The sequence below is a fragment of the Hypanus sabinus genome, chromosome 9 (assembly GCF_030144855.1).
Source record: "Hypanus sabinus isolate sHypSab1 chromosome 9, sHypSab1.hap1, whole genome shotgun sequence".
NCBI classification, from domain to species: Eukaryota; Metazoa; Chordata; class Chondrichthyes; order Myliobatiformes; family Dasyatidae; genus Hypanus; species Hypanus sabinus.
The window spans coordinates 44,350,691-44,378,199 of NC_082714.1; the positions used below are offsets into that span (position 1 = coordinate 44,350,691).

The 27,509-nt window shown below is 42.9% G+C and overlaps 1 protein-coding gene across 1 annotated transcript; it reads right to left on the reverse strand.

Annotated features, from left to right (window-relative positions):
- Nucleotides 1-212: 212 nt before the first annotated feature.
- On the reverse strand, nucleotides 213-15,107 carry grifin (galectin-related inter-fiber protein; the record flags this gene model as incomplete). The annotated part of the gene is made up of 3 exons (XM_059981133.1): nucleotides 213-566; nucleotides 4,696-4,858; nucleotides 15,019-15,107. Coding segments are annotated over 3 exons (417 nt in total), but the record flags the coding sequence as incomplete, so codon positions are not given.
- Nucleotides 15,108-27,509: the final 12,402 nt, after the last annotated feature.

Sequence of the window (27,509 nt, forward strand, 5' to 3'; positions counted from 1 at the left end):
AGGCCAGATTACTTCAGATTCTTCATTAATGACTTTACCCACATCCTATTCATAAACTTATCCATAATTTTCTAAGCATGTGTTGCAGATCTTTTCAGGTAATTAGAAGACATTTTTCTCTTAATGCCATTTTATTCAAAGCCATTTATTTATTATTCAATTCATAATTTTGTTATGCTAACAGTAAGTTTTGTTATATCACATGTGGGAATTCCATCATAAATTCATGATTCACAGAAGTTTCTAGACCTTCTGGAATGGTCACTGTGGTATTGGATCTGTGATTTGCTTTTTGTCTTCATTAAGGTTGCTAGCATAGGCTGAGTTTCTTCCTTTAGTTCTTCCATCCAGCACGCTTAGCAACGACAGGAGGATTCTGAGTGCTAAGTTTTGTCACAACATCACATACCAATGTTTTTGGTGATTTCCACTGACGAAATTTTGACATCATTCAGAATTTGGAATCTGGTGATGGAGCGGAGATTCTCCACACGATGTTTGAACTGACAAACCGCAGTTCCGTCAAGCAAAGCGTGGAAATATTCTTCATCGGAATAAATTTCTATCTGTCATAAAAACAGAATAAAATAGCTGAACTCTTTGAAACCATGGAAATTATATTGGTTTAATCGCAAAGTGTAACTTAGCTGAACTTACACTTGAAAAACTAAAGGCTGGATATTGACTAGGCACTTAATAAAGTGAAGTCAGACGATTACTCACATTCTCAATGCGTTTGTATGTGAGGAAAATGAAGCAGAGGAGTGCAGCTCATCACAGTCAGATGCAGGCCTACTTTATATTGAAGTAAGCATGCCACTGATGTTGGCAGAACTTGAAAGGACCTGGGCCAGAATCAGGAGACAACAGCAAGAAGCAGCCAAAACCCCTTGTGTACCAATAGAAAGAAAAGTAATTTGTCAAGTCCCCATATGGAGCCCTTGAAAATCACAGGCCCTAGGCCAGCTTCTCCTTCTTATCACCTATTTTCCTCTCAAACCCCTCCTTAGAGGTTATTATTGACTATTCACTCGGATCCCTGAATGTGTCAGTTTACATTTTCATTCCTGCCCCTTCGCATTGACCACGTTGTCACTCCTGTGGGTCCCATGTGGGAGGCAGTGCAGGTAACAGTTAATGAAGCCTGACAGTTCAACAGCTTGGGCTTCACATTCTGCTGTCTGGAGAGGATCTCTGCACAGTTTGAATAAAAACTTGGAGCTGAAATAAACAAGGTTGAGTTGAGCAGGCAATCGAAATGTTCGAAATTGGAAACATACCTGAACCCTACATGTTTTTGTTATCTCATCATTTGTTTGTATTGAATTTGTATTGATCCTATTACAGTAGTTGCCTGCCTTGAATTCAATCTTTTGTTTTCAGGTGTGAGTGAACTTATGCATTTCAAACAATTTCAAATAATCATCAGCAATTAAAGCTCTTCATTTGATTGTATTATTATCAGGATATTGGGCGGTTATGCTTTTTATCCAATTCAGTCCTCACCTTTGCTTTCTATAAAATGTGGCATGGTTTTGAAGAAAACAATTTACTTGAATTCACTTGAAGCCACTTTCTATATCAACCACTGAATCTCATGCTGTCCTTCAGAGGCATTGTAGACCACGCACTGTAGTTGAGCATTGGACTGTACCTTTATGACCTCTGTGTTCATAAGCAAATGTATTTACAGTATAAATGGCCTACGTTACTGATAGGGTAATTATAAGTGTTTGTACAATAAATCTCAGGATCCACATTGACCATTGGACTTGCCTTTTCAAATGGCTTTACATTGGACACTTTGGGAAATGATGCCTCCTCTGCAAATGCTCCATGCTATTTGTCATATTCTAATCCATATCAATGATTATGTGTCTTCAGTTACCATTTTATTACCAAAAAATGCCAAGTTTAAAATTTTGTCCATCTAAAATCCTCTTTCTGAGGTTGAAAGCAAGTCTACGGCAATACCTTGTGCAGTGTGGAGAGGTATCTGTGTCACTGAAATCATTGCACTGGATTTCACTTACGAATGACACGATATTGTGAATATCATTTTCTTTGGTGTCGATAGCTTCTGTAATGCATGGTTAATCCATGTATATATATATATATATGTATGTATATTATAGTTCCTGAAAATCTACAATGCTAAACTACAGACCTGACTGATTTGATGTCCTACTGAAATCCCACAGTACAATTCCAAAAAAGCAAAGCCTTCTTCATGTCTCCTGAACAACATTACTAAAGGATTAAACTCTTCTTCTGATGTTCGAATTGTTAATCTTTCCTAAATGAAGATTGGCTACCATAACTGTCAGCACTGTAATGGGAACTACTGCTCAAAGGTGATCCATCAGGTATGAAACGTAACAGGGGGTGAACGAAAAGCTGTGTACAAAATTTGCATAACCAAATTTTGACTGGACTCCCTGTATAATTCACGCTGTGACCATTTCCAATCACACAGAGGCCTCTCCACACTATGCTAACTGCTAACCATTTAATCCTCCAAACTTTGAAAGTGATTTGATGCTACAGAAACATAACTGGCAGATTCTCATACAGTTTTAAAAATCTTGCAGGAGTAAAAAATATATATACTTATAGACCAAAATGTGCTTAGGTGTTTCAGATGTGATCTTGGTAGGGGTATGAGAAAGTGACCTTTAGCTAGTTCTTTTGAGTATAATTGTCCATAATGTAAAATCATTAACACTCTAGCTTCATATAGATAAAGTAAGTGTTTTCTTGTAGGAGTAAATCAACTATAATTGGGTGGGTTCTAATGATGAACAATATGATGTGGCAGCAGAAATATGATTTATGTTTTCCAGGGGAATACATCTCTTTCCCGCTACCAAGGATGAGGAAAACAGCTGGGAAAATAAAGCAGCATGCAGAAGGCAGCAACCCTCCAGGTGCAACCTTCCACAGCATATCCAAAAATAGCTCAGCTTCATCAAATAGACAGAACCCATGGCACAATTGTATAAGGCTACAATTTTTAACTTTGTTAAGATGATATAGTGCTAGAACAGTCTATCTCTCACCTCTACCAGATGTGTTAAAAGATGTTCCTCTGAAGAATTAATATCCCTATGATTAGAACGGACACTTTCAATGTTCTCTGAGAGCACAGCTGGCCTCTGACTGTATTTTTGTTCGGCTTGGGGAATTTCTGGAGCGGGTCAGACAGACAGAGGATGGAAAAACAAAGCTTTCCAGCTTCCCTGACTCCCCTTCAGTGGCTGAACGCAGACTGATTTCTTCACTGAGGTTGCACTGCTTTTGTGAGGATGCAGCTCATGATACGTTCAGCAAGCAAGTGAACCAGGTGCAGAATGTAACACAACCCAGGAATAGCAATAGTGACAATCAGCAATGTTCAGGTCATGTCTTACAAACATGATTGAGTTTTTTTTTAATAGCTGCCAAAGATTATTTATGAGAGTAGAACAATGGATATGTATACAAGATATTAATAAATCCTTTGGAAAAGTCTGTTGATCCAGAAAATGAAGGGACATGTGAACCATGGAGACTTGGTAGATTGGGTCGGAAATACAAAACCAAGGATAATGGAGTGATGGAGGTTTGTAACCATTGGTGGCCCACATCATGGGAAGGGTGTGGAGGCTTTGGAGCAGGTGGGGGGTGAGGTACCCCAGGTTGTTGCCTGGATTAGAGAGCATGAGCTTTAAGGAGAGGCTGGACAAACTTGGATTATTTACTCTGGAGCTCCTGAGGTTAAGGGAAGACCTAGCAAAGGTATCTGAAATCGTAAGAAACATAAATGAAAAAGTCACTGGCCTTTTATCCAGGGTGAAACAGGCAAATGCTAAAAGGGATCACCTTAAAGTGAGGAGATTTAAAGAGGCAATTTTTTTTCCATGCAGAGAGTGGCAGGTGCCCAAAACATGCTGTTAGGAAAAGTAGTGAAGCAGATACGACAGTAATGTTTAATAGCCATTTAGACAGGCACATGAACGGGCAGGCAATGGAGGGAGACAGACCATGTGCAGGCAGGTGGGACTAGTTTGGGATGGCACCATGGCTGGCACAGACATTGCAGGCTGAAGAGCCTGTTCCGGTTTTGATCTGTACTCTATTCTTATATTCTATATACCAACTTGTATCACTTCATGTGTAAGAAACCTGACTAAAAATTCAATTTTTCTCCTTTTTTTTGAGCAATAAACTTATACTGGCTATAGGAGTAAGGCCCAACTGGAATCACCACACAAAAAAAAATCAGGAAATTGGCCGAACAAATTTTAAAAGACAAAATAGTGGCAGTTTATATCCAGATTTGTTTGTTAAAATGGGATGTGTAGATCCTGATGGTAGCTGCATTTAAAGCTCTGACTTGCTATGCTGGTCACTGGAAAGAGGTTTGGACCTTATGAGAACTCTCCCTAAGAGAACAATATAGCTGCGTTCTGCTGAGATGAATGAAAACACAGGAGAGAGGGGTCACAGTGAGTATGAATTATTCTGAATGATAATCAACCCTCACTGAGTCTGACGCAGGATGAACAACGAGGCATTAGCTCTGATATGCATTTCATAAAAGGGCCACCAAAGGTGAAGGTTCGTCTTCCAAAGAAAGAGATGTTACAAAGTTTAGAGCTTCACCAAAAGAGTGCTATGTTTAAGCTGTGCACTGAATACCCAATGGATAATTACCTGGAATGGCTCTTCAGCCTCGAATGGGCATGTCTTGCACTGTTCCTCTTTACCCCATTTGTTTGCAAGGTAGGAATTACACACAAGCAATGATTCCGTAAAGCGTGGGTTAAAATGAAAAGCTATCTCTTCGCTTCTGTCACACAGAAAATTGATATCAAACCTATTGGCAAAGAAACCATAGTTAGATTGCATTTAATTCCATACATTATTGTCTAAGCTGATTAACCAGGCTAATCCTTCACCGAGAGCAAAAATGTAATTTTTCTCTTTCCTTGATTCCCAACTCACAATTGCTTGCTTGTTAGCATACCTTTCCAGGGTTATTGATTGTGACACCATTGGCTTTCAACAATTTACCAACTCTCAAGGCCAGTATCTTGGCCACATGTAATATTGACCTTGAGTAATGGTAGTTAATTTATTTCACCCATAAACCTGATCCAACATCTACCATCAAAGTGTTTAAGATAGGCAATCATGACTGGTTTATTCTTTTATGATTCATTGACATAAAGCTATTTGTGGTCTTCCATCAACAAGACAAGCAGTGTAAATTTTGGATTGACACAGCATGAATATCCATATTCTAATGACATTTTTCCCTCAAGATTTTGGGGAATTCAACACTTCATGTATAAATAAGTTTAGCAGACAGAAGACATAACAGATAAAATTGATGATTATGTTACCACACCATCTCTTGATTTAAGTGCAAACTTGGCACGGTTAGTAGTGCTCTTGCTTTCGTGTCAGAGCATGAGGAACTCCACTGAATGGGTTAATAACATAACGCTGAGAGAGGGCTCAATTGTTTAAATGCTATTCTTTGTGTGAGATGTTAAACTGGCATCCATCTGTCACAGTTTTTAAGCAGTTAATGGCCAGGGGAACATTAAAAATAAACCAAAGCAATTTAGAAGCCAACATAAAGTTTGGCCAGTATCCTAACCACAGCTTCTTCTGGCATCAGCACAGTTAAATAAAACTGGTCATCCCCTTTGAAACTCTGGGACAACTGCACAGGTAAAATGATCATTTTCAAAAATTCCGAAGTAAACACTGTGACAAGCACTTGAGATGTTTCATCATTAATAAAAGGTTTTAAATTTAAAAGATCGTCCAGCAAATTTTTATCAGGACCTATAGGAAAAGTAGTTAATTGGAAATGTAAGAAATCTCTAATTTGAAGGTATCTGTAAAAATGTGTTCTTGGGAGTGCAAATTTAGTTGACAATTGGTCAAATGAAACAAGAGATCCTGAGATAAACAGGTCCCAAAAGCACTTAATACCTAGTTCATCCCAATCCTTAAAGACTTTGTCAGTCATGGAAGGGATAAAAAGATAATTTTTTATATACAAAATTACTTTTTATGAGATGCTTCATCAAGGAGAATGGAGACTCTGTTAACATATGGATCTTGTGAACACTTTTAAGCATAATATTCCACACAGAAAACCAATAAAATATATACTGACAGCATATGCCATCAATAGTCTCTGCTGCAGAATCAATCTTCTCCCAAAGAATAACATAAAATTTTCAAATTTTGTGCTGATGGGCCTGTAGATCATTTGATACCTGCAACACAATTTTGGAATAAATGCCCCTGTCATTGCTTCCTTCCTGGAGACATTAACGTGTATTTCAGGCTTTTCCTGACCAGAAGATTAATCTGTATCCTCAGGAGTCTGGTTGAAGTTAACATAACATTGAAGTCAGTGAATTCCGAAAATGTAAATCTCAACAGCAAGTACAAATACTCATTTCAAGATTAAGGGATAAGGGGTAACTAACTCTCATCCATGGCTAGAGTTGAATAATATAACGAGCTTGGGACAATCATATTCAATCCATCATTCTTTTAATCCTCTGGGACAGGGTTTTCCAGGATATGTGATCTTGTAAGTCAGCAGAGGTTAGAGCAATTTTAGAAAAAGGTCAGATATTTTACACCACCGCTATGGATCAGCCGAAACAGGAGTTCTTCCTACCCTGCTGCCCAGCTCCCATATTTATTTACATGAAAGCAAAGTGCAAGACACACTCAGCAGGAGAGAAATATGTGGAAGAAAGACAACAAATAGCGTTACACATAGAAGACTTTTCATCAGCACTGGGAAAATGAAGAATCAGTTAGTCTTAAGTTACAAAAAAGGGAGGAATGGGGTGATGCACCATCAATAACTCTCGGAGAATTGAGGCGAGATGTAGGCTTCTATTCGCTGGAAGAGAGCAGTCAGCAGCAAGAGACCATCATACGACATCCTGGAGACTGAGGGAGGAGCAGTGCCTCCAATCGCCTTTATACAGGGTCTGTGGGAGGAGCCACAGGAGCAGTCAGCGGGGGGGGGGGGGGGGCGCTAGTATATGTAGTTCACCACATGGGGCAAAGGGGATATCTTCAGTAGGCTGTAGCCAGGGTTGTCTAGCTGATTCCAGTGTTTAATGTGCCATTTGGTTAATGAAGTAGTTAGACAGAGATGACAAAAAAGCTGAGAAGTACTGGTCTGACCTGTTGCTGAAATCCAAGCCAGAAAGAGAATGTCGGAAATGTGCTCAGCAGGTCAAGCAGTTCTGTGATAACATTACCACAGAAATGACAAACTCTGATTAAACACAAGAACCATTTTTTTATTGCAATGTTGAGTTCAAAAGGCTGAAAATTGCCCGAACAGAAAAAGAGATGTTGTTCCTCAAGCATTTGTTGGAACTTGTTGGATCAGAGCATGACAAAATGAATATAAAAACAACTGGAAGCTCAGGTGACAAGTGGTCATCGAATTTGTGTTTGATTGCTTCAATGTAGAGGAGATCATATTGTGAGCACAACTTGCTATAGACCTCAGTGTTTGATGTACAAGTCAATAACAGCGTCATTTGAAAGGACTATTTCGATGGTGGGAAGGGATGATGTAACGTGATAGGGTTGCAAAGCAGCATGCTATAGGAAGGAATGATTAGAGATGGAAGGGAGGGAGTAATATGGTTAATTGCCCCTGTTGAAAGGTGAGGGGGAGGGAAAGGTGAGTTGATGGAGATTGCAAAGGTTGGTGGTTGAGAACACAAGGGTTAAGATTAGAGGCAAAATAAATATTTGGCTTACAGTCAAGGGCTCTGTCAACTGTTGTAGAGGGGAAGCCTCAGTTAATGGAAAGAAAAACATCTCTATTTGTCTTTCCACAGCTACTACCTGACCTGCTGGGTATTTCCAGAATTTCTTTTAAAATCTGGGGCACCAGCAGATTTTCGTTTCTGATTTCATTTGTTCCCTCTTGGCTAACTGCACTCACTATCAATCCCATGACTCTAGCATCCAAAGGTACATTCTGGTATTAACCTATCTCTGACCTTTTAGTCCATAACCAGGCATAGGTCATTGGTTTCACCATTGCCAAAATCAAACCCATCCATATCTAGCAGTTATTATAAAGCATTTACTGAAAGGGGCGACACACGCAATTGTTGGCAGCAGGGATTTTAGACTTTTTGAAACTGGTCTTAGATTGATTTCTGAGTTGAAAGTGCTGTGAGGAATAATCCAATATTGGAGGTATATTGACACTAAAATAAAATACAATATTTATGAGATAGATATAGTAATCAAAGGTTTTAAAATATTCACTTGTCAACAGTGGGTGCAACTGTCAAGGTAATTTTATAAGAAGATGGCGATGAAAACCATTCTAATCCACAGTTAGCTGTGTGGTTTTTATGCTGAGGAGAAATGGAATGACTTCCTGGGGTCACTTTGGAGTTAACCCCATTATTGTTGTCTGGCCTCACGTCTTGATTATCCAGGTAATATTTGTTCTCCTAATGGACTTTAGTGAAAACCAAGTAACTTCATAAAACAATGGAACTTAATGCTCAATGTTACTGACACTAGTTTTGTTTCATCAGGGTTATTTCTTTCACTGAATTTAAACACTCAAGCCGACGTTCTAGGATTTGAACTTATTTATCTCACCTGTCTTATTTGTCCAGCGGTCTGGGTTAACTATCCATTAATTAAACCACAATGCTATAGACTCATAGAGTCACAGAGAAGTTCAGCACTGAAACAGGCCCCTTGGCCAATCTAGTCCATGCCAAACAATTCAAACTGCCTACTCCCATCGACCTGCATCAGGACCATAGCCCTCCATGCTCCCTACCATCCATGTACTTATTCAAACTTTTCTTAAACATTAAAAATGAGCTCACATTCACAACTTGTCCTGGCAGCTTATTCCACACTCTCATGACCCTCTGACTGAAGAAGTTTCCCTGCATATTCCCCTTAAACTTCTCACTTTTACCCATAACATCTGTTTATTGTCCCATCTGACCTCAGTGAAAAAGCCAGCTTACGTTTACCCTTCATAATTTTGCAAATTTCCTCTCAATCTTCTATATTCCAAGGAAGAAAGTCCTAACCTATTTTATCTTTCCTTATAACTTAGGTCTTCCCAACCCAGCAACATCCTTGTAGATTTTCCCTGTACTGTTTCAACCTTATTTACACATTTCCTGTAGGTAGGTGACCAAAACTGCACACAATACTCCAAATTAGGTCTCACCAATCTATTATACAGCTTCAACATAACATGCCATCTCCTGTACTCAATACTTTGATATACAAATACTCTGTTGTGTTTGGATTCAAGTTTTATATAGTTGGAAAAGTACATTTTTATTAAAGTTAGTTTCAATTCAACATTAATCTAAATGAATATATTTGAGATTATTTAAACTTTCCTGAGGTATTATTATTGTGTAATGTTAATACTTAATTTAGTTTACCCGTGGAACACTGTGAAATATCAATGATTTTGGATAATTATCCAATAACTGCAAAAGAACAAAATAATCCTTCAGCAATCAGAGCAGCAATGGCAAACTCAGTCTTCGAGAACATACCGAATTAGTGAGTTTAGTGACGTTACAGGCTCCAGTGTTCCCTTTAATTTGTAATGACCTGTGTGCGCAAAAATATTGTGCTGTGCAGTGTTTTGCCCAGTGACAACAAACGCACACTGAATTTTATATAGAGAGGTATTAATTTTAACAGCTAGCAAAACACTGTCAATAAGAACTTTGATCTCCTCTGGGTTTGATCATTTTCACTCTTGTTCATCTGCTCTCTCATAAAACATATGTAGCAGACCTGACGAACGGTCCCGGCCCGAAATGTCGACAGTGCTTCTCCTTATAAATACTGCCTGGCCTGCTGCGTTCCACCAGCATTTTGTGTGTGTAGCAGGTCTGTGGTGGGTAATGCAAGATTTTCTTGCCGGAGTTTTTGCATACCGTCCACATATGACTTGCTTGCTAAATGATGCTTTAGTAGATCAAGTTTCAGAATATCACTCCACTTCTTCTCACTTGCAAATTCCCCAGCAACTTCTGCATTGTGACAACACACGCAGGTAACACCAGTTTCTGTATAGTACTGTAGCGCCTCATTTCCTAGCGTATCCGAACCGACTCACAATTAGATAGCCTACGGGGGTTTGCGAGCACAGAGGCTTAAAAGTGAGGCTGAAGTTTTCGAATAAAGTTTTTCCTTCGACTGCAGTTACCGACTCCGTGTCGTAATTTTAGCGCTGCTTGTAGCACACCGCTACAATTGGTGACCCCGACGGTCCAAACGATTTTTGGACCAGAAATGACCGACGCCGCCTCTGTTCATGCGGTTTCGTTGAAACTGCCGGGTTTCTGGACACAGCGCCCGGACCTATGGTTCCAGCAAGCCGAAGCCCAATTCCACGTTCGCCGGATCACCTCAGAAGACACCCGCTACTACTACGTGGTGGGCTCCCTCGACCAGGACACAGCTGCCCAGGTCGCGGAGTTCGTACAGTCGCCCCCGGCAGACGGCAAGTACACGGAATTCAAAGCCCTGCTCCTCAGGACTTTCGGACTCTCACGGCGCGAGCGGGCTGCCCGTTTACTGCACCTGGATGGCTTGGGCGACAGACCTCCATCGGCTTTAATGAATGAGATGTTGTCTCTGGCCGAGGGACACACAGGCCTCATGTTTGAGCAGGCATTCCTGGAGCAGCTGCCCGAGGACATACGCCTGCTGCTGTCCGACGCGGATTTCAGTGACCCCCGGAAGGTGGCAGCCCGGGCGGACTTGCTGTGGAACGCCAAAAAGGTGAGCGGGGCGTCCATCGCACAGATCTCCCAGCCACGCTCCCGGCAGCAAACCAGTCCAGGCCCGGCCGCAGAGCCCACTAACCCCCGGCCCAATGACCACTGGTGCTTCTACCACCAGCGGTGGGGCGCAGAAGCCCGCCGTTGCCGCCCGCCCTGCAAGTTCCCGGGAAACGCCAGGGCCAGCCGCCGCTGACGGCTACAGCGGCTGGCCATCGGGATAGCCTCCTGTATGTGTGGGATAGAAGGTCGGGACGCCGGTTTTTGGTCGATACTGGGGCTGAGATCAGCGTTTTACCTCCGACGAGTTACGACACCCGCAGCAGGGCACCGGGTCCCCCCCTGAGGGCCGCGAATGGCAGCACAGTAAGGACCTATGGCACCCGTCAGGTGCAGCTACTGTTCGGCCCCAGCCAGTTCACGTGGGACTTCACACTGGCCGCCGTAGCCCAACCGCTTCTGGGTGCGGATTTTTTGCGAGCTCACAGCCTGCTGGTTGACCTGCCCAGGAAGAGACTGGTACACGCCGAGACCTTTCAGACGTTCTCCCTGGGCGCGGCCCAGTTGCCAGCCCCTCACCTCGGCTCCATCACGCTGTCCGACAACGACTTCACCAGGGTCCTGGCGGAGTTCCCATCGGTTCTGGCACCGCAGTTCACAGCAGCCATGCCCAGGCACGGCGTACAGCACCACATCCCGACACAGGGACCACCCCTCCATGCCCATGCTCGGCGGCTTCCCCCGGACAAGCTCCGACTGGCGAAGGAGGAGTTCCAGAGAATGGAGGAATTGGGGATCATCCGGCGGTCCGACAGCCCCTGGGCTTCCCCCCTGCACATGGTGCCCAAAGCGACGGGGGGCTGGAGACCGTGCGGCGACTACCGCAGGCTGAACGAGGTTACCACACCGGACCGCTACTCTGTGCCGCACATTCAGGACTTTGCGGCAAACCTGCACGGCGCCCGGATCTTCTCCAAGGTCGACCTTGTCCGAGGGTACCATCAAATCCCGATGCATCCTGACGACGTCCCCAAAACGGCTCTCATCACCCCGTTTGGCCTCTTCGAGTTCCTCCGCATGCCGTTCGGCCTGAAGAATGCCGCACAGACGTTCCAGCGGTTAATGGACGCGGTGGGACGGGACCTGGACTTCGCGTTCATCTATTTGGATGACATCCTCATAGCCAGCGGCAGTCGTCAGGAGCATCTGTCCCACCTCCGTCAACTCTGCGCCCGACTGAGTGAGTACGGTCTTACAATCAACCCTGCCAAATGCCAGTTCGGACTTGATACCATTGACTTCCTGGGCCACAGGATTACTAAAGACGGGGCAGCCCCTCTGCCCGCTAAGGTAGATGCGGTCCGCCACTTCCCCCGACCCACCACGATCAAAGGCCTTCAGGAATTCGTAGGTATGGTCAATTTCTACCGCCGCTTCCTCCCTTCAGCTGCCCGGATCATGCGCCCCCTGTTCGCCCTGATGTCGGGTCCGAGCAAGGACATTACCTGGGACGAGGAGTCCGCCGCCGCTTTCGTTCAAACGAAGGAAGCTTTGGCTGACGCCGCAATGCTAGTACATCCCAGAATGGACACCCCTACCGCCCTCACAGTGGACGCATCAAACACGGCAGTCGGTGGGGTGCTGGAGCAGCTCATCGCAGGTCGCTGGCAACCCCTGGCGTTTTTCAGCAAACACCTGCGGCCACCCGAGCTCAAGTACAGTGCTTTTGACCGGGAACTGTTGGCGCTCTACCTGGCAATCCGGCATTTCAGGTACTTCCTAGAAGGTCGGCCCTTCACCGCGTTCACGGACCACAAACCGCTTACCTTTGCGTTTACGAAAGCATCCGACCCTGCACATTCCTGACCTCATGAGTTCTCGGTGTAGCAGTTTCTACTGTTTCATTAAGCCATTCCACTTTAAAAGACCTAGCAGTTCTTCTGTGCCTCACACCCTTTGCTTCTTTGGATTTTGACATGGTGAATCAGTAATTTCTTCAATAAAAACAGTATAAATAAGGTCAGTTCTAAAATCTGCAGACAGATCATCACAAACTCCATGTAGTCAACACCATCCACATCAGAAACCAGAAAGGGAAATATGATTGTGAAATATATTTGACATGCCAACGAGGTGGAGGGTGACAACCTTTTGTGCACAATTTAAATTCCTTTGTGTGCTATTAGCAAAAGATGAGTGCAGACACACACTCACACACACCTTGGAAAGAACACTGACCTGCTCCATCTTTCCACTTATGTTCCAATATTGGTGAGGGAGGAAGGTAATAAAATTCACTCGAAACGTAAGAGGTGCCTTGGATAACAGAGCAAGCTATTTATCATGTTTTATAAAATTATTTTTGAAATCAGTATTTAAACTGTTCAGTGTTGCCCTGAAAAAGTTACCGAAATCTGGCCAGATGAGGTAGCTGGTCTGAACATAAACTACTCAAATCAGCCAAGTGTTTATTTGACAATGCACAGTGCGTATTTGCAAACAGAACAAGATTGCAGTCTCTCCTGTCCTCCCCCCTCCAGAACAACATTACATTCCCAGTAGTAGCTTTCTGCCATTTGATGTTAAGTAAATTAAGCAAAATGTAAATATTGGTGCCTCCTAAATCATGCTGCTGCATCAACATTAACCAATTAACAACTGTACTTTGACCACGGCTGTTTAATGGGGTGAAATGTACAAAGCACATCCAGATCTAATGACAGGCAGAGAGAAAATGCTAAATAATGAGTTGGAGACAGTAGGACAGGGACTGCTCTTGTTTTACAGAGCTTGCATCCTTGCTGAGGGCAAGTGAAATGATCTCATTTAAACAGTGTAGCACAAAAATAGGATTGTAGGCAGATCGCTGGTCTCGTCTCCTCATTACAGAAATGTTCCACCCCAGGCATCATCCATCACCTGATAGAAATATATATCTGATTATGAGGCACATAGATAGGGTAGTCAACACCTTTTACCTCTGTTAGGAGTATCAATGACAAGGGGTTTTTAGTTTAAAGTGAGAGGAAGGAGTCTTAAAGATGATCTTCTGCTGACTTTTAATGATGGTTGGCAGTCCAACTTAAAGGTGGATTACCACCACCAACTAGACTGAAATGTGGTCTACAGAGTTAGGAAATAAAAGCCCTACTAGTTCTTCATTAAATGAAAACTAAATTACCCCAAAAAGCCCTACAGATTGTAAATAATCAAAGAAAATATTGTGAATTAAATTGAAGTATCTTTCACAACTTAAAGTTTTTAAATGAAAACTATCAACCCCCAAAGGCAGTAGCACAGCCTGCATTTGCTTTCTTTAAACCTTATAAGGTTTTTACCAAGGGATATCTGGAACATGTTGCCATTATCTGATACAACTTCTGAATTTAGACAGATTCATAAACAGGCAGGACATTGCTGCATAGTTCTAATGCATGCATATGGGATGAACGAATATGGGCAAAATGCCAGCATGAGTCTGGAGTTCGTTTCTATGTTGAACAATCCTGTGTCTCTGACTCCATGACATCCTGGTGAATTTACTCAATGTTCTGCAGTGGATTTACACCTTTCCTATAATGTGACAAGCAGAAGAGTACACATGGCCAGGAGATTTTTTTAAAGCCATTAAGTAAAGCTAAAGCTATAGAGGAAAAGACATATGCAAATATCTCCAAGATTTGATGTGTTCCAGGAATCAGCATTGATCTCATTATCATCAGATTGCACTGGATGTTCACTCTCTCTGCCCCTGCCTCCAATATAATTGCCTCAGTGGCAGTGATGGTGTTGCAGCCATATCCCTAAATGAGAGCCCCACGAGTTAGTATTGAATGATATCCCTTTGATGTGTTTCAGTGCATTTCACAATGAGCGAGCGGCTGATCGAAATACAAAGGAAATGAAGGTGGAGGAACGAGTTGAAAAGACAGTGGAAGCTGGAGAGACAAAGGACCGATGGACTGTGTGAGTCTAATTCATGGATTTTATTTGAACAAGTCGGCTGGTAGGTGGAGCTCCAGGCTCTGATTTGCTTCTGCCCTTGTTTGATGTCTGGGCACACCTGCCCGCATCCAGTGAACTTCCGTAAAACCTGTGCAGATCTTTGGCAGTGCTTCAAGAGGCATGCACCCAGTCAGAACACAGGAATATTGAGGCAGTCAACAGACTCTTCAATTACCTTTTGGCTCCTGAGGTCGGTTCGCCCCTCACTGTCACATTCCAGCCAGGGCATAGGCCCTCGGGAAGCTCAGCTTCAAACTGCTCACAAACAGGAAGATAAAGATTAATGCAGGTTTATTAAAACAATCCACTTATCCTTAAATAAGTAAATCAATAAGCATATCATTCTTTCCGATATTGCTGGTTGACAGCCATTCATCTTCCTACATGCAGAAGGATAACTGTGACTCTGAAATTCTCTACGAATGTTGAACCTGTACATGTGGTGAACTACATATACCTGTCTGGACATGCCCCCTGCTGACTGCTCCTGTGGCTCCTCCCACTGACCCCTGGATAAAGGCGATTGAGGCCTGAGCCGGGTTCTCAGTCTCCAGGATGTAGTATGGTGGTCAACCACTGCTTGTTCCTTCTTCCAGTCAATTGAAGCCGATATCTCGCCTTTACGTCTCAGAGTGAGTTATTGATGGTGCATCAGTACACCCACCTTTTTAGTTTGTGAGGTGGTGCCTGAGAATACAGAAGGACCAAAGCAGATTTGACTGAACTAATTTATTGCCAACTATAGTTGTTCCACTGTAATGTGGTGAATGTGGTTAAAATGACAACAGTGTTACCAATTGCAATGTTATTGAGTAAACGGTCAGTGTTGAGTGTATGTTCTCCTGGCACAGGCTGGCTCCCACTTCCGAACCATCACAACAGCCTCAATGTGGCTATCATATTGGCTCAGCCCATGTAGCTAAGGACTAGGGTATAGCAGAGCAAGAAGGGAGGAAGGGTCCCATTTCTGGCTGCATCATCTAATTCGGTAGCATGGCAGGTAGCACGGTGCAGTCGCAGCTTTGGGTTATCAGAGTTCAAAGTTCAATTCCGGTGCTATTTGTAAGGAGTTACCATGTTCTCCTCATGACTATGTGTGTTTCCTCCAGGTGCTCTGGTCTCCTCCCACAGTCCAAAGGTGTATTGGTTAGTGGGTCAATTGGTCATTGTAGATTGTCCTGTGATTAGGCTCGTTGAGGCAGAGGAGCCTGTCTGCACTGCATCTCTAAATGAATAAAACTATATCACACAGCCAGGGAAGAAAAGCCTTAATAGAATTTATTTTCCACAAAAAAATGAAGAAATCTAAACAAAATTCAGAAATTTCACAGCAAGACAAGATGGTTAAGGAGATGCTCAGCACACTTGTATTGGTCAGGGAATTGGGAGCAAGAGGTGGGATGTCATGTTGGTGAGACCACCCTTGGAATATTGTGGGCAGCTCTGGTCATCCATCTATTGGAAGGGTGACACTAAGCTGGAAAGGGAGCAGAAAGGAGACACAAGAATGTTACTTGGACCAGGTAGCTTGAATTATAAGGCAATGTGTAAAAAGAGTTACCTTTCAGTCAGGTCTATGTTCAAGCTTTAAAAAGCCGGGCTCTGAACCAGTTTTCTCTGAGTTGGACAATCCACGTCAGATGTGCATAAAAAGGGCTACCTTTCAATCAGGACAGATATCGAGCTTTTAAAGGCAGAGTTTCACGGCACTTTCTCTGAGTTGAGGAGTGACCGGTCAGCAAGAAGGATTCATTAGAAAGGGTCAATAAAAATAATACAAATGCAAATGGAGCAGCCATTCTTGGAACAGACATTCTTTGAGTGTGCGAGACTTTAGAGTGGCTTTGGCTCATTTGGCTTGGGTGAGGTAAAGTATCTTGTAAGTTACTCTCTCTCTGTTCTTATTTGTTCATTCCTCATCTATTAGGGCATAGTAGTTTAGTGAAATTGGCTCCAGGGACTGTGTTTTGTACTATGTGGGATGCTGGAAGTCTGGGAGACTAGGTCTCCCAGGTAAACTCATCGCTTCTGAGAAAATGTAGTAGTTGTAGGCCTCCATTAGTCTCCATAGACCGTGGATTTGCACCTTGGAAAGTTTCCAGGGCGCGCCTAGGCAAGGTTTTTTTTTTAATGGAAGACCAGCAGTTGCCCAAGCCACCCCTGTTGTCCAAGGGAAGGGCATTAGGACCCATACAACTTGGCACCGGTGTTGTCGCAGAGCAATGTGTGGTTAAGTGCCTTGCTCAAGGACACACACACAGCCTCAGCCAAGGCTTGAACTAGTGACCTTCAGATCACTAGATGAATGCCTTAACCACTTGGCCACATTTGAGAGAATGTATTAAGTACTAGAATTGCAGCTTGACGACCTTCAACCCATATGGGAGATTAAGGGGGTGATAGACAGGAGCTACAACAGGTAACTGGGTGACTGTCAGGAGAAGGGGAAATACACAGCCAGTGCAGAGTAAACTTGTGGGCATTCTGCTCAATAACAATTATACAACTTTAGATTCTATTGAAGGGGAGCCATACTGACCATGTCTCTGACATTGACCCTGCTGCTGTGACTCAGAAGAGCAGAGAGGTGAAGAGGACTGCAGTGTTGATAGGAGGTTCCTTTGTCAGAGGAACAGAGGTGAGATTCTGAGTGCAAGACAGAAACACCCGGATGGTACGTTGCCTCCCTGGTTCCAGGATCAGGGATGTCTTGGATTATGTCTCTGGCATTCTCAAGGGTGAGGGTGAGCAGCCAGAAGTCTTGGCACATATTTGTGCCAATGACATAGGTAGAGAAGGTGAGGAGTGTTAGAGTGATTTTTGGGTCTAGGACATGTACATTTAGCAATTGGATTTGGCTACCAATCTTCAGATCTGAAAATGTATTGTGCATTTAATTTGGCGTGCAGCTGTGAACAATGGATTCATAAAGGCGGTGAATCCCAGACCAGACAACGCTGACTAAAATTCATTTGGATGTCTGTGGTAGGGATGTGTATCAGGAGGTGTGAAGGTTGTATGCAGTTTCAAAGAAAACATTGTAAGTATGGAGTTGTCCTTTGATGTTTGGCACATAAAGTATCGAATCCCTCGTCAGGCCAGCAGACCTTCTGGCTGAAAGCGTCTTCATATGATGCCTGCTGTAGCTTGTTTTGTCGAATAAAGAAGCTGCTTTGTATCTGCCAGTAATTTGCTCCAGTGACTTCATTCATGCAACATCAAGGAGGTACTGAAGAGAGATTTTAGGGAGCCAGGTAGAAAACTGAGAAACAGGACCTCCAGGGTAATAATCTCTGGATTGCTACCTGTGTCACATGCTAGTGAGAGTAGGAATAGCATGGTATCACAGGTGAATGTGTGGCTAAGGAAGTGATGCACAGGACAAAGCTTCAGATTTATGGATCACTGGAATTTCTTCTGGTGAAGATATCACCTGTACAAAAGGAATGGGTTACACCTGAACCCATTCATTCATTTTTTGGGGCATTCTTCTGTTTTCATGAATGTCCGCGAAGAAAAAGAATTTTAGGATGTATATTGTATACATTTCTCTGACTTTAAATGGACCTATTGAAACCTATTGAAAAGAACACTGGCAGGGATGATGGCAGAGCAGCATTGGCTGGAATTTCAGGAAGCAATTCAGGAGGCACAGGATAGATACATCCCAAAGAGGAAAAAGATATTCTAAAGGAAAGATGACATAACCATGACTAACAAGAGAACATAATACAAATATAAACGCCAAAGAGAGAGCATATAATCGAGCAAATATTAGTGGAAAGCTAGTGGATGGGGAAGATTTTAAATACCACTAGAAGGCCAATAAAAAAGTCATTAAGAAGGTAAAGATAGAATATGAAAGTAAGTTAGACCATAATTTTTAAAGAGAATACTAAAATTTTCTTCACATACATAAAATGGGTAAGAGAGGTGAGAGTGGATATTGGACCGCTGGAAATCGATGCTGTAGAGGTAGTAACTGGGAACAAGGAAACGGTGGGCAAACTGAATAAATATTTTGCATCAGTCTGCTAGTGACTAGTGGTGTTCCTCAGGGGTATGTGCTGGGACTGATTTTTTTTACTTTTATATGTCAATGTTTTGGATGATGGAACTGATGGCTTTTTTGCAAAGTTTGCAGACAGCATGAAGATACGTGGAGGGGCAGGTGGTTTTGAGGAAGTAGAGAGTCTACAGGTGGACTTAGATTAGGAAAATAGGCAAAGAAACGACAGATGGAATATAATGTTGGGAAGTGAATGGTCATGCACTTTGGTAGAAGAAATGAAAGGATTGACTATATTATAAATGGAGATAAAATGGAAAAATCTGAGGTGCAAAGGGACTTGGGAATCCTCATGCAGGATTCCCTGAAGGTAAATTTGCAGGTTGAGTCTGTGATGAGGAAAGAAAATGCAATGGTAGCATTAATTTCAAGAGGACTAGAATATAAAAGCAAAGATGTAATGTTGAAACTTTATAAAGCACTGATGAGGACTCCCTTGGAATATTGTGAGCAGTTTTGGGCCACTTATCTTAGAAAGGATGTACTGAGACTGGAAAGGATTCAAAGGAGGTTCATGAAAATGATTCCAGGATTGAATATCTTGTCATATGAAGAGTGTTTGATGGCTCTGGGCCTGTATTCACTGGATTTCAGAAGAATGAGGGGCGACCTCACTGAAACCTATCTAATAGTTAAGGCCTAGATAGAGTACTGTGGAGAGTATGTTTCTTACGGTGGAATTCTAAGTCCAGGGGACACAGCCTCAGAATAGAGGAGCATCATTTTAGAACAGAGATGATAAGGAATTTCTTTAGCCAGAGAGTGGTGAATCTGTGAAATTCTCTGCCACAGGAAGCTGTGGAGACCAAGTCTTTATGCATATTTAAGGTAGAGGTTGATAGATTCTGGATTGGTCAGGGGATAAAGGGGTACATGGGGGGGGGCGGTGGAGGCAGGAGATTGAGGCTGCAAGGAAAAATGGATCAGCCATGATGAAATGGTGGAGCAGACTTGAATGGCCAAATGGCCTAATTCTGCTCCTATATCTTATGGTCTTATGGAAACACTGGATAGGCTGGGGCATTTTACGCTGGAGCTTAGAAGGTTGAATGGTGACTGTTGTGTCTATGCACAGCTATGTATCAATTAAATAAAAGCATGCACATGAGGGATGGCTTTAACTGATGTATTCACATTGCAACGAGAGAGAGAACAATGTACAAGCATAGACAACAGTGCACGCGCAGACAACAGATCAATACGTAGTGCTAAGGTGTGGGATTCATTGCTGAGCAAGAAATAGATCCATACATTACAATTCCTCCCCCTTTAGATTAATGCAACATAAAGCTCCATATGTACAAAACATTCAACTTCCCTTTCATAAACCTATATTCCAAATAAACATGCTTTTACTGTAACAGTCCATAACTAACTTCACAGTTCTAAAGGTTCAGTCTTTTGGGTGACACTCTCTTTCTTTCAGGATAGTGCCTCTGGACTTGTGGTGTGGCATCAGGTTTGGCAGGTGTCTTGTCTAAGACAATGTTCTTGGGTTCCAATGTCATGTTGCTGTCAGTGACATCATCACTGAGAGGTAAGTCTGGTGACTAATGTATCCATCTTCTTGGATGCAATCAACTCAGGTGTGTTCTTTGGTTGAGCATCCAGTATCTGGTTCACAGGTCTGATCTCTAACATCCACTGTGTACATCAGTAATCCAGTTCTTGTAGCTATCCTACAGGGTGTCCACTTGTCTCCTCAGTAATGATGCACTAGGACTTCCTGTCCAATCTTGAAGCTCCTTGATGCTTCACTTGGCAACTGACTGAACTGTTAATTCTGCACTTGTGTCTGTAGATGTGCTTTCAGGAGGTCATTGGAAGATCTCAAATTCCTGCTCATGAGTAGCATTGCAGGTGTCTAACTTCACATGAACAGAGTTTCGACACACAAAAAAGAAGTTGTCCATCTTGTGCTGTAGACCAATGTCCTCCTTGTCCATCGCTTTAATGGACTTACTGAAAGATTGGATAAATCTTCCAGCTAACCCATTCGTTGTTGGGTGGTGAGGAGATGACTTGAAATGTCTGATGCCATTTTTCGTTGAACAGTTGGAATTCTTCTGACATATATTGTGGCCTGTTGTCAATTAAATTTGTTCTGGTAAGCCATGTATGGCAAAGGTAGTACTCAGAATGGAGACAGTCTTTGCTGAGGTGGTTGACTTCACTGGTGTAAACTCCCAACACTTTGAATGAGCAATTCGAAACAGAAATCAGAAACATGGAGTCCATGAATGGCCCAGCAAAGTCAATATGTACTCTTTGCCAGGGTGATGATGGCTACTCTCAGGGGTGTAACGGTGCCTGCAGGGGTGCATTTTGAACTTTTTGGCATCGTGAACAGCTTTTGGCCAAGTCTTCAATCAGTTAGTCTATTCCTGGCCACCACACACAGCTCCAGGTGAGACCCTTCATCTTGACTGTACCCAGGTGTCCTTCATGCAGATTTGCAAACATCCTGGTGCACAGCTTAGAAGGTACCACAACACTAGATCCACACATCAGCATCCTTTAACATCCTGACAGTTGGTCTTGCCTCGCTGAGAGCTCTGGAAACATACAGTTGTCATTAGCTGGCAATCTTTGCATAGTAATTTCATAGACTTTTGACAATGTTGGGTAATTCCTTGTTGTCCTCTGTATTTCTGAATTTGTTACCAGCAACTGGTCCACCAGTGCGGTGTGGAACACTTCTGCTGGGCCACAGTGTGAAGACTTTTCTTCTTCAGTTGCCAATAGGGGAAGACATGACAAGCCATCAGCATTGCTGTGTTGTCTGGTACCCTTGAACTCAATGTCAAAAGGGGGGGCTCCTCAGAATAGTGCCCAACTTTGTAACTGGGTAGCAGTCATCACCGGAGTTCCCTTGCTGGGATTGAAAATGGACACAAGAAGCTGAAGATCTGTCACTAGTGTAAACCTTTGTCCGTAGAGGTAGTGGTGGAACTTCTTTATTCCGCTTAGTAGACTAAGGGCTTCTCAGTCGATTTGTGCATAGTGCATTCTGTGCTGTGATCTTGAAACAAACACAATAAATCACTCAGATCCGTCTTTCATTATGTGTGAAAAAATGGCTCCAATGCCATAAGGGGACATGTTGCATTCCAGTCTGATGGTCATAATGGGTGTGCAGTTCAACGGGTCTCTTTGTTTCCTTGAATGCTTTTTCACATCTTTTTGATCATTCCCATGTTGCTACACGACTCCCTTGTCCATTCATCCCCCCATCCCTTCCCACCGATCTCTGTAATGTATAATTCTCTGTAACTTCTGCCACCTCCAGCACTACCCAGCACATTTTTCCCTCCCCCTCTTTCTGCTTTTCTCAGGGATCGCTCCCTACGCGACTCCCTTGTCCACTCATCCCCCCCATCCCTTCCCACCGATCTCCCTCCTGGCACTTATCCTTGTAAACGGAACAAGTGCTACACCTGCCCCTACAGTTCCTCCCTCACCACCATTCAGGGCCCCAGACAGTCCCTCCAGCTGAGGCGACACTTCACCTGTAAGTTGGCTGGTGTGGTATACTGTGTCCAGTGCTCCCGGTGTGGCCTTTTGTATATTGGTGAGACCTGATGCAGACTGGGAGACCATTTCACTGAACACCTATGCTCGGTCCGCCAGAGAAAGCAGGATCTCCCAGTGGCCACACATTTTAATTCCACATCCCATTCCTATTCTGATATGTCTATCCATGGCCTCCTCTACTGTCAAGATGAAGCCACACTCAGGTTGGAGGAACAACACCTTATATACTGGCTGGGTAGCCTCCAACCTGATGGCATGAACATTGACTTCTCTAACTTCTGTTAATCCCCCTCCTCCTCTTCTTACCTCATCCCTGATATATCTGTGTTTTTTTCTCTCCTTGCCCATCACTCTGCTTGTTCTCCATCTCCCTCAGGTGCTCCCATCCCCTTTTCTTTCTCCCTAGGCCTCCCTAGGTCCTTTCCCTCCTCTAGCTCTGTATCCCTTTTGCCAATCACCTTTCCAGCTGTCAGCTTCATCCCACCCCCTCCGGTCTTCTATCATTTCGCATTTTCCCCTCCCCCTTCTACTTTCAAATCTCTTACTATCTTCCCTTTCAGTTAGTCCTGACGGAGGGTCTTGGCCCAAAACGTCGACAGTGCTTCTCCCTATAGATGCTGCCTGGCCTGCTGTGTTCCACCAGCATTTTGTGTGTGTTGCTAGAATTTCCAGCATCTGCAGATTTCCTCGTGTTTGTCTTTAATAGTTCGTCGCTTTTCATTTGGCTCTTTTCTTATCATCTGCCCTACCTTCATTACAAAGCTGTGATACTTGTGAAGTGACCAGGTCTTCAAGGGGTCTCCCCTTCTCCTCGTCTCAGGAGAAGGGATTGCCTCTTCTGCAATGGTTGGTCCCCGGAGTTGTTGCTGAATTCAGGGCTTGTCAGCCTCCTTTAAACAATTCTTTCAACGTAATTTTGCCTGCTTTATGGATGTTTGATACTGGATCCAAGCCACACATGAATACAGGATGTCCTTGGCAAGACCCTTCATGCACATATGAGTGGAACTTCCATCACCCAATTCATACCCTTTCATTTTGTAAACTGTTTGCAGGGCACATCTGAGCATATTGCACTGCCTGTATGGATAATGCATCAGCCAGACGTGTTTATCAGAACAAAATGCTCCAATATCATCCTTGCACTACTTCTTGTCCATGTGTTGGACTCAACGGGGTACTTCGCATTCATTCCTGCTTTCACAACAACTTCTCCTTATTACATTTTAAGGAGGAACCTCTGTTACGCATAAGAGGGTAGCAAAGTACACAGCATCCACATAAACCGGGATTTCGGGTGGGAGAGCCACCTCAATCTCACGGGTTTGGTGGGACCAGAGTGTTCTGAAAAATTGCAATGAGCTGAAACTTGCTGTCAATTGTGAACTATCTATGTTCACCATTTGCTAACTCACCAATAACATGTTTTCTAGATCCACTATTGACAATAAAACCTGCAATAATAAGGAACAACTGGATGAGCTTGGTATCTGACTAAATCACCCACGGTAGGCTTTGCCAGCTGTTAAACCTACTAAGGATTTGAATACTTCTGATTGCCTTTGACAATTAAAATGATTAAAAATTTATAGAATGAAAACACTAAAGCACTTTAAAAGAATTGAACCTTGTGCTAACGCAGTTATTGCCAAGAAGTGTAAGTTGCTTTTTACTCTTTCTTCTCTCTCACTGCCTTTTGTCTCCGTGCAATGGGTCTGCCCTTCCTGTGTCAACACTTGACTGCCACAGGTTCAGTGGGCAGGTTCCTGCTGAGGATCTCCAGCAAGGCTGTGGTCTGCCACCGGCTCCGTGCAATCCTCACAGTGCAGCCACAAAATTGCTGGTGGAGCTCAGCTGGCAAACTTGGATCTTCCACGCTTGTGTGAGATTCCTAAGCTTCCTGGAGGAGATAGAAGTGGCAACCATTCAATTCCGAAGCACTGACAGCTCCTAGTGAGTTCTGGCCCATACTGTGCAAGTATCTATTTGTTTATTTAATGATACAACACGGAATCAGCATGGAATTCAGGACAATGAATAATTAACCTACTCGGTACCTCTTTGGACTGTGGGAGGGCAGAAGAGCACCTGGGGAAGCTCCATGCATTCCAGGGGAAGGATATTCATGGCCCCCTCGCAGAATTGGGCCAGAATTGACCTCCAAACTCCAAAGCTGTAACAGCATTGCATTAAATGTTACGCTACTGTGGCACCTACATATGTTTGGAAGAGATAAATCACACTTCCTACAGACTGAATATATTCAAATCTGTGTTAAATGTAATATGTAAACCAGTCCAATGGGCTGAGCTAAAGAACTGGATCCCGGTTGATCCATCCTGTTATCTGTACATAACACCTATAATTACACTTGTCTGTTATAACACCTCTACGTTCCATCACACTGGTGATCTTCACTCTGTCACTCTCCCCTGAGGCAACAGACAACTTCCCTGGCACACCCTGAGTCCTGTTTCTCACAGCCAACCTGATGGCCTTTGACAACTTCCTACAGTCAAGCATCTTTCAACGGTTGTAAAAGCTTCTTTCAGAAACTTCAAATGAGTTTAAATAGTTTTAAGAAGTAATTATTTTCAAAACAAAAATTATGACTTGTTAAAAGTATATCAGTCTTCTGTGAATTAATTAAAGTATAAGTTGATGTAAAGAGAAAAGCTTAACCTTGTTTCATTTTTCATGGATCTCATCATCTCCTAATGAATGTGGTTGTCTCCTGTTCTTTAGCATGGTGATGTAAAACTGAAGGGCTTGGTGTGTAATGGTGTGTCAATAGTCATTGCCAGGTAGACAGAGAGAAATATTGATCTTTTGTAATCCTTCTTAAAATAGGGTAACACTTCTACCGACTTGTAGGACTCTCTGGACTGCAGCCACTCAGAATGGAGTTGGAGCATTCTATCTGGCAAGGGGAAACTTAGGTCCATTCACCAAGAATGCGATGTAAGTGGTGGAAGAAGGAAACTCAAGAAGAGGAAGACAGAAGTAGGGTGCTTCTGGGAATGCATTTCAGTGCATAGGTGCAGAAGTTAAAGATATGCTGCACATTGGGGGAAGGAGGGTAAGGGTGGTTTCCTAAGATCCGCTCCCTATATCAGAGCTCAGCTCAGAGTTTTTATACTTTGACTTCACCGTGTGACGTTACAGATACTGCTCTAACCTCGCGTGGAGGCACTCTTTGTTCCGGACGGCAATGTGGACATTATTCACTTTGACCACACCGATGCCACTCAGGAGAAAAGGCAGATTTAAAGTGTGTGTCCCAAATGCTTGTTGCTTTACTGAGAGTGAACTAGATTGTACAACTAGATAAACTCAAAGATTCTGCAGATGCTGGAAATGCTAAGTAACACACACAAAATGCTGAGGAACTCAGCAGGTCAGGCGGCATCTATGGAGAGGAATACAGAGTTGATGTTTCAGGCTGAGACCCTTCATCAGAGTCCTGCTTGACCTGCTGAGTTCCTCCAGCATTTTCTGTGTGTTATTCTACAACTGTATTGGAGTTTCAGCACGTGTAAATGAACATGAGAAGTTAGACTTCATTAAAGGTAAGATTCCTCGGTAATATACATATTTTGTTATGTTGACACTCAGACAGGCGCTGGTGCAGTCAATGAATAACATAAGCCTTAGCTTAGCTCTGATGGCTCTTTTATTGAATGCCCTTCCAATATACAGCATATTGCATATTGCAGAGGCTCACACATGATATCCAGTGCAGGCATTCAAATCTCTCTTTCCAGGAAGTGGGACACATCACAAAGTCAGGGCCACTAAAGGCGATAGGATATAATAGCAACGTCTGCAGAGCTGCTTTTGAAAATCACCACGAGTTTGCATTGCTTCATAGATTTTATAACTATTAAATCAACAAGTCCAGAAAACATTCCTGTAAAATAACATCTATATTTAGTAAGAGTTAGACTGATTCCAAAACCACATTTTGGTGAAATGTTAGCTTCTGAATAAACAAAACCATGCTGCACTTCATCAAAAACAACTTGTTTATTGGAGTAAATGGCCCATGTTGTTTTCCCAGGTAAGAGACTTTTTGAATACAAGCATAGTGGCCAAGCTATCAAGATGATTGAGGATGCCCTTATACATATAGTTCAAACATGCCCGCACATGCATTCTCCCACATCCACATTTCTTTCCCTCTCAAAAATGTCCATTATGACTGTTGTGCTCTCCCTGAGAAATTCAGCCTGGAATTAATCTAATTGTAGTTCAACTACTAAATCGTTTGCCTGAGATTCTCAGCCTGATTTGTAATCTCTAAATTAGGAATGCATTGTAAACCTGAATGTGAATTATCAATAATCTGGAAGAGTATTCATAGAAAAAAAATCCCATAGAAAACCTACAGCACAATACAGGCCCTTCAGCCCACAAAGGTCATAAATATGGGGAACACTCAGTAGATTAGACATTTTCAATGAAAATACAACTCAGTTAATATTTTGGATCGAAGAGCCTTCGTCTTCCATCCATAATATTAACTCTGTTTCCCTTTCCACTGATGCTTTTAGACCTGTTGTGTCTTCTCAGTATTTCCTGTTTTTATTCCAGATTTCCAACATATGCCACTTTTATTTTTGATTTTCCTTCACTGGGTGTACAGAAGTACCACCTAGCTGGAAGGTACTGACCTGTGGGGTGACCTTCAGATGCAGCAGAACACACCTTAATTTCCTAGGCTGCCCATCCATGGGTGCACATTATTAGGTAACTTAGTAAAGTTTATTTCATTTTCACATTCTAAACCATTACTAAGCAATCTTCACTGAAGCTATATACTGTATGTTCCAGTTCAGCTTAAATGCTTTCCTATTTTCAGATGATCATTTATTTCATTTTCCCCTGTCACATTGAATCATGTTCAGATATTTCTAAAAATATAGCAATACATTTTCAAAATTCTGATTTTAGTTTCAATGAAACTACAGTTTGACTGAGCTATAGACCATAAGAACATAAGATATAGGGGCAGAAGCAGGCCATTCGGCCCATCGAGACTGCTCCACCATTCAATCATGGGC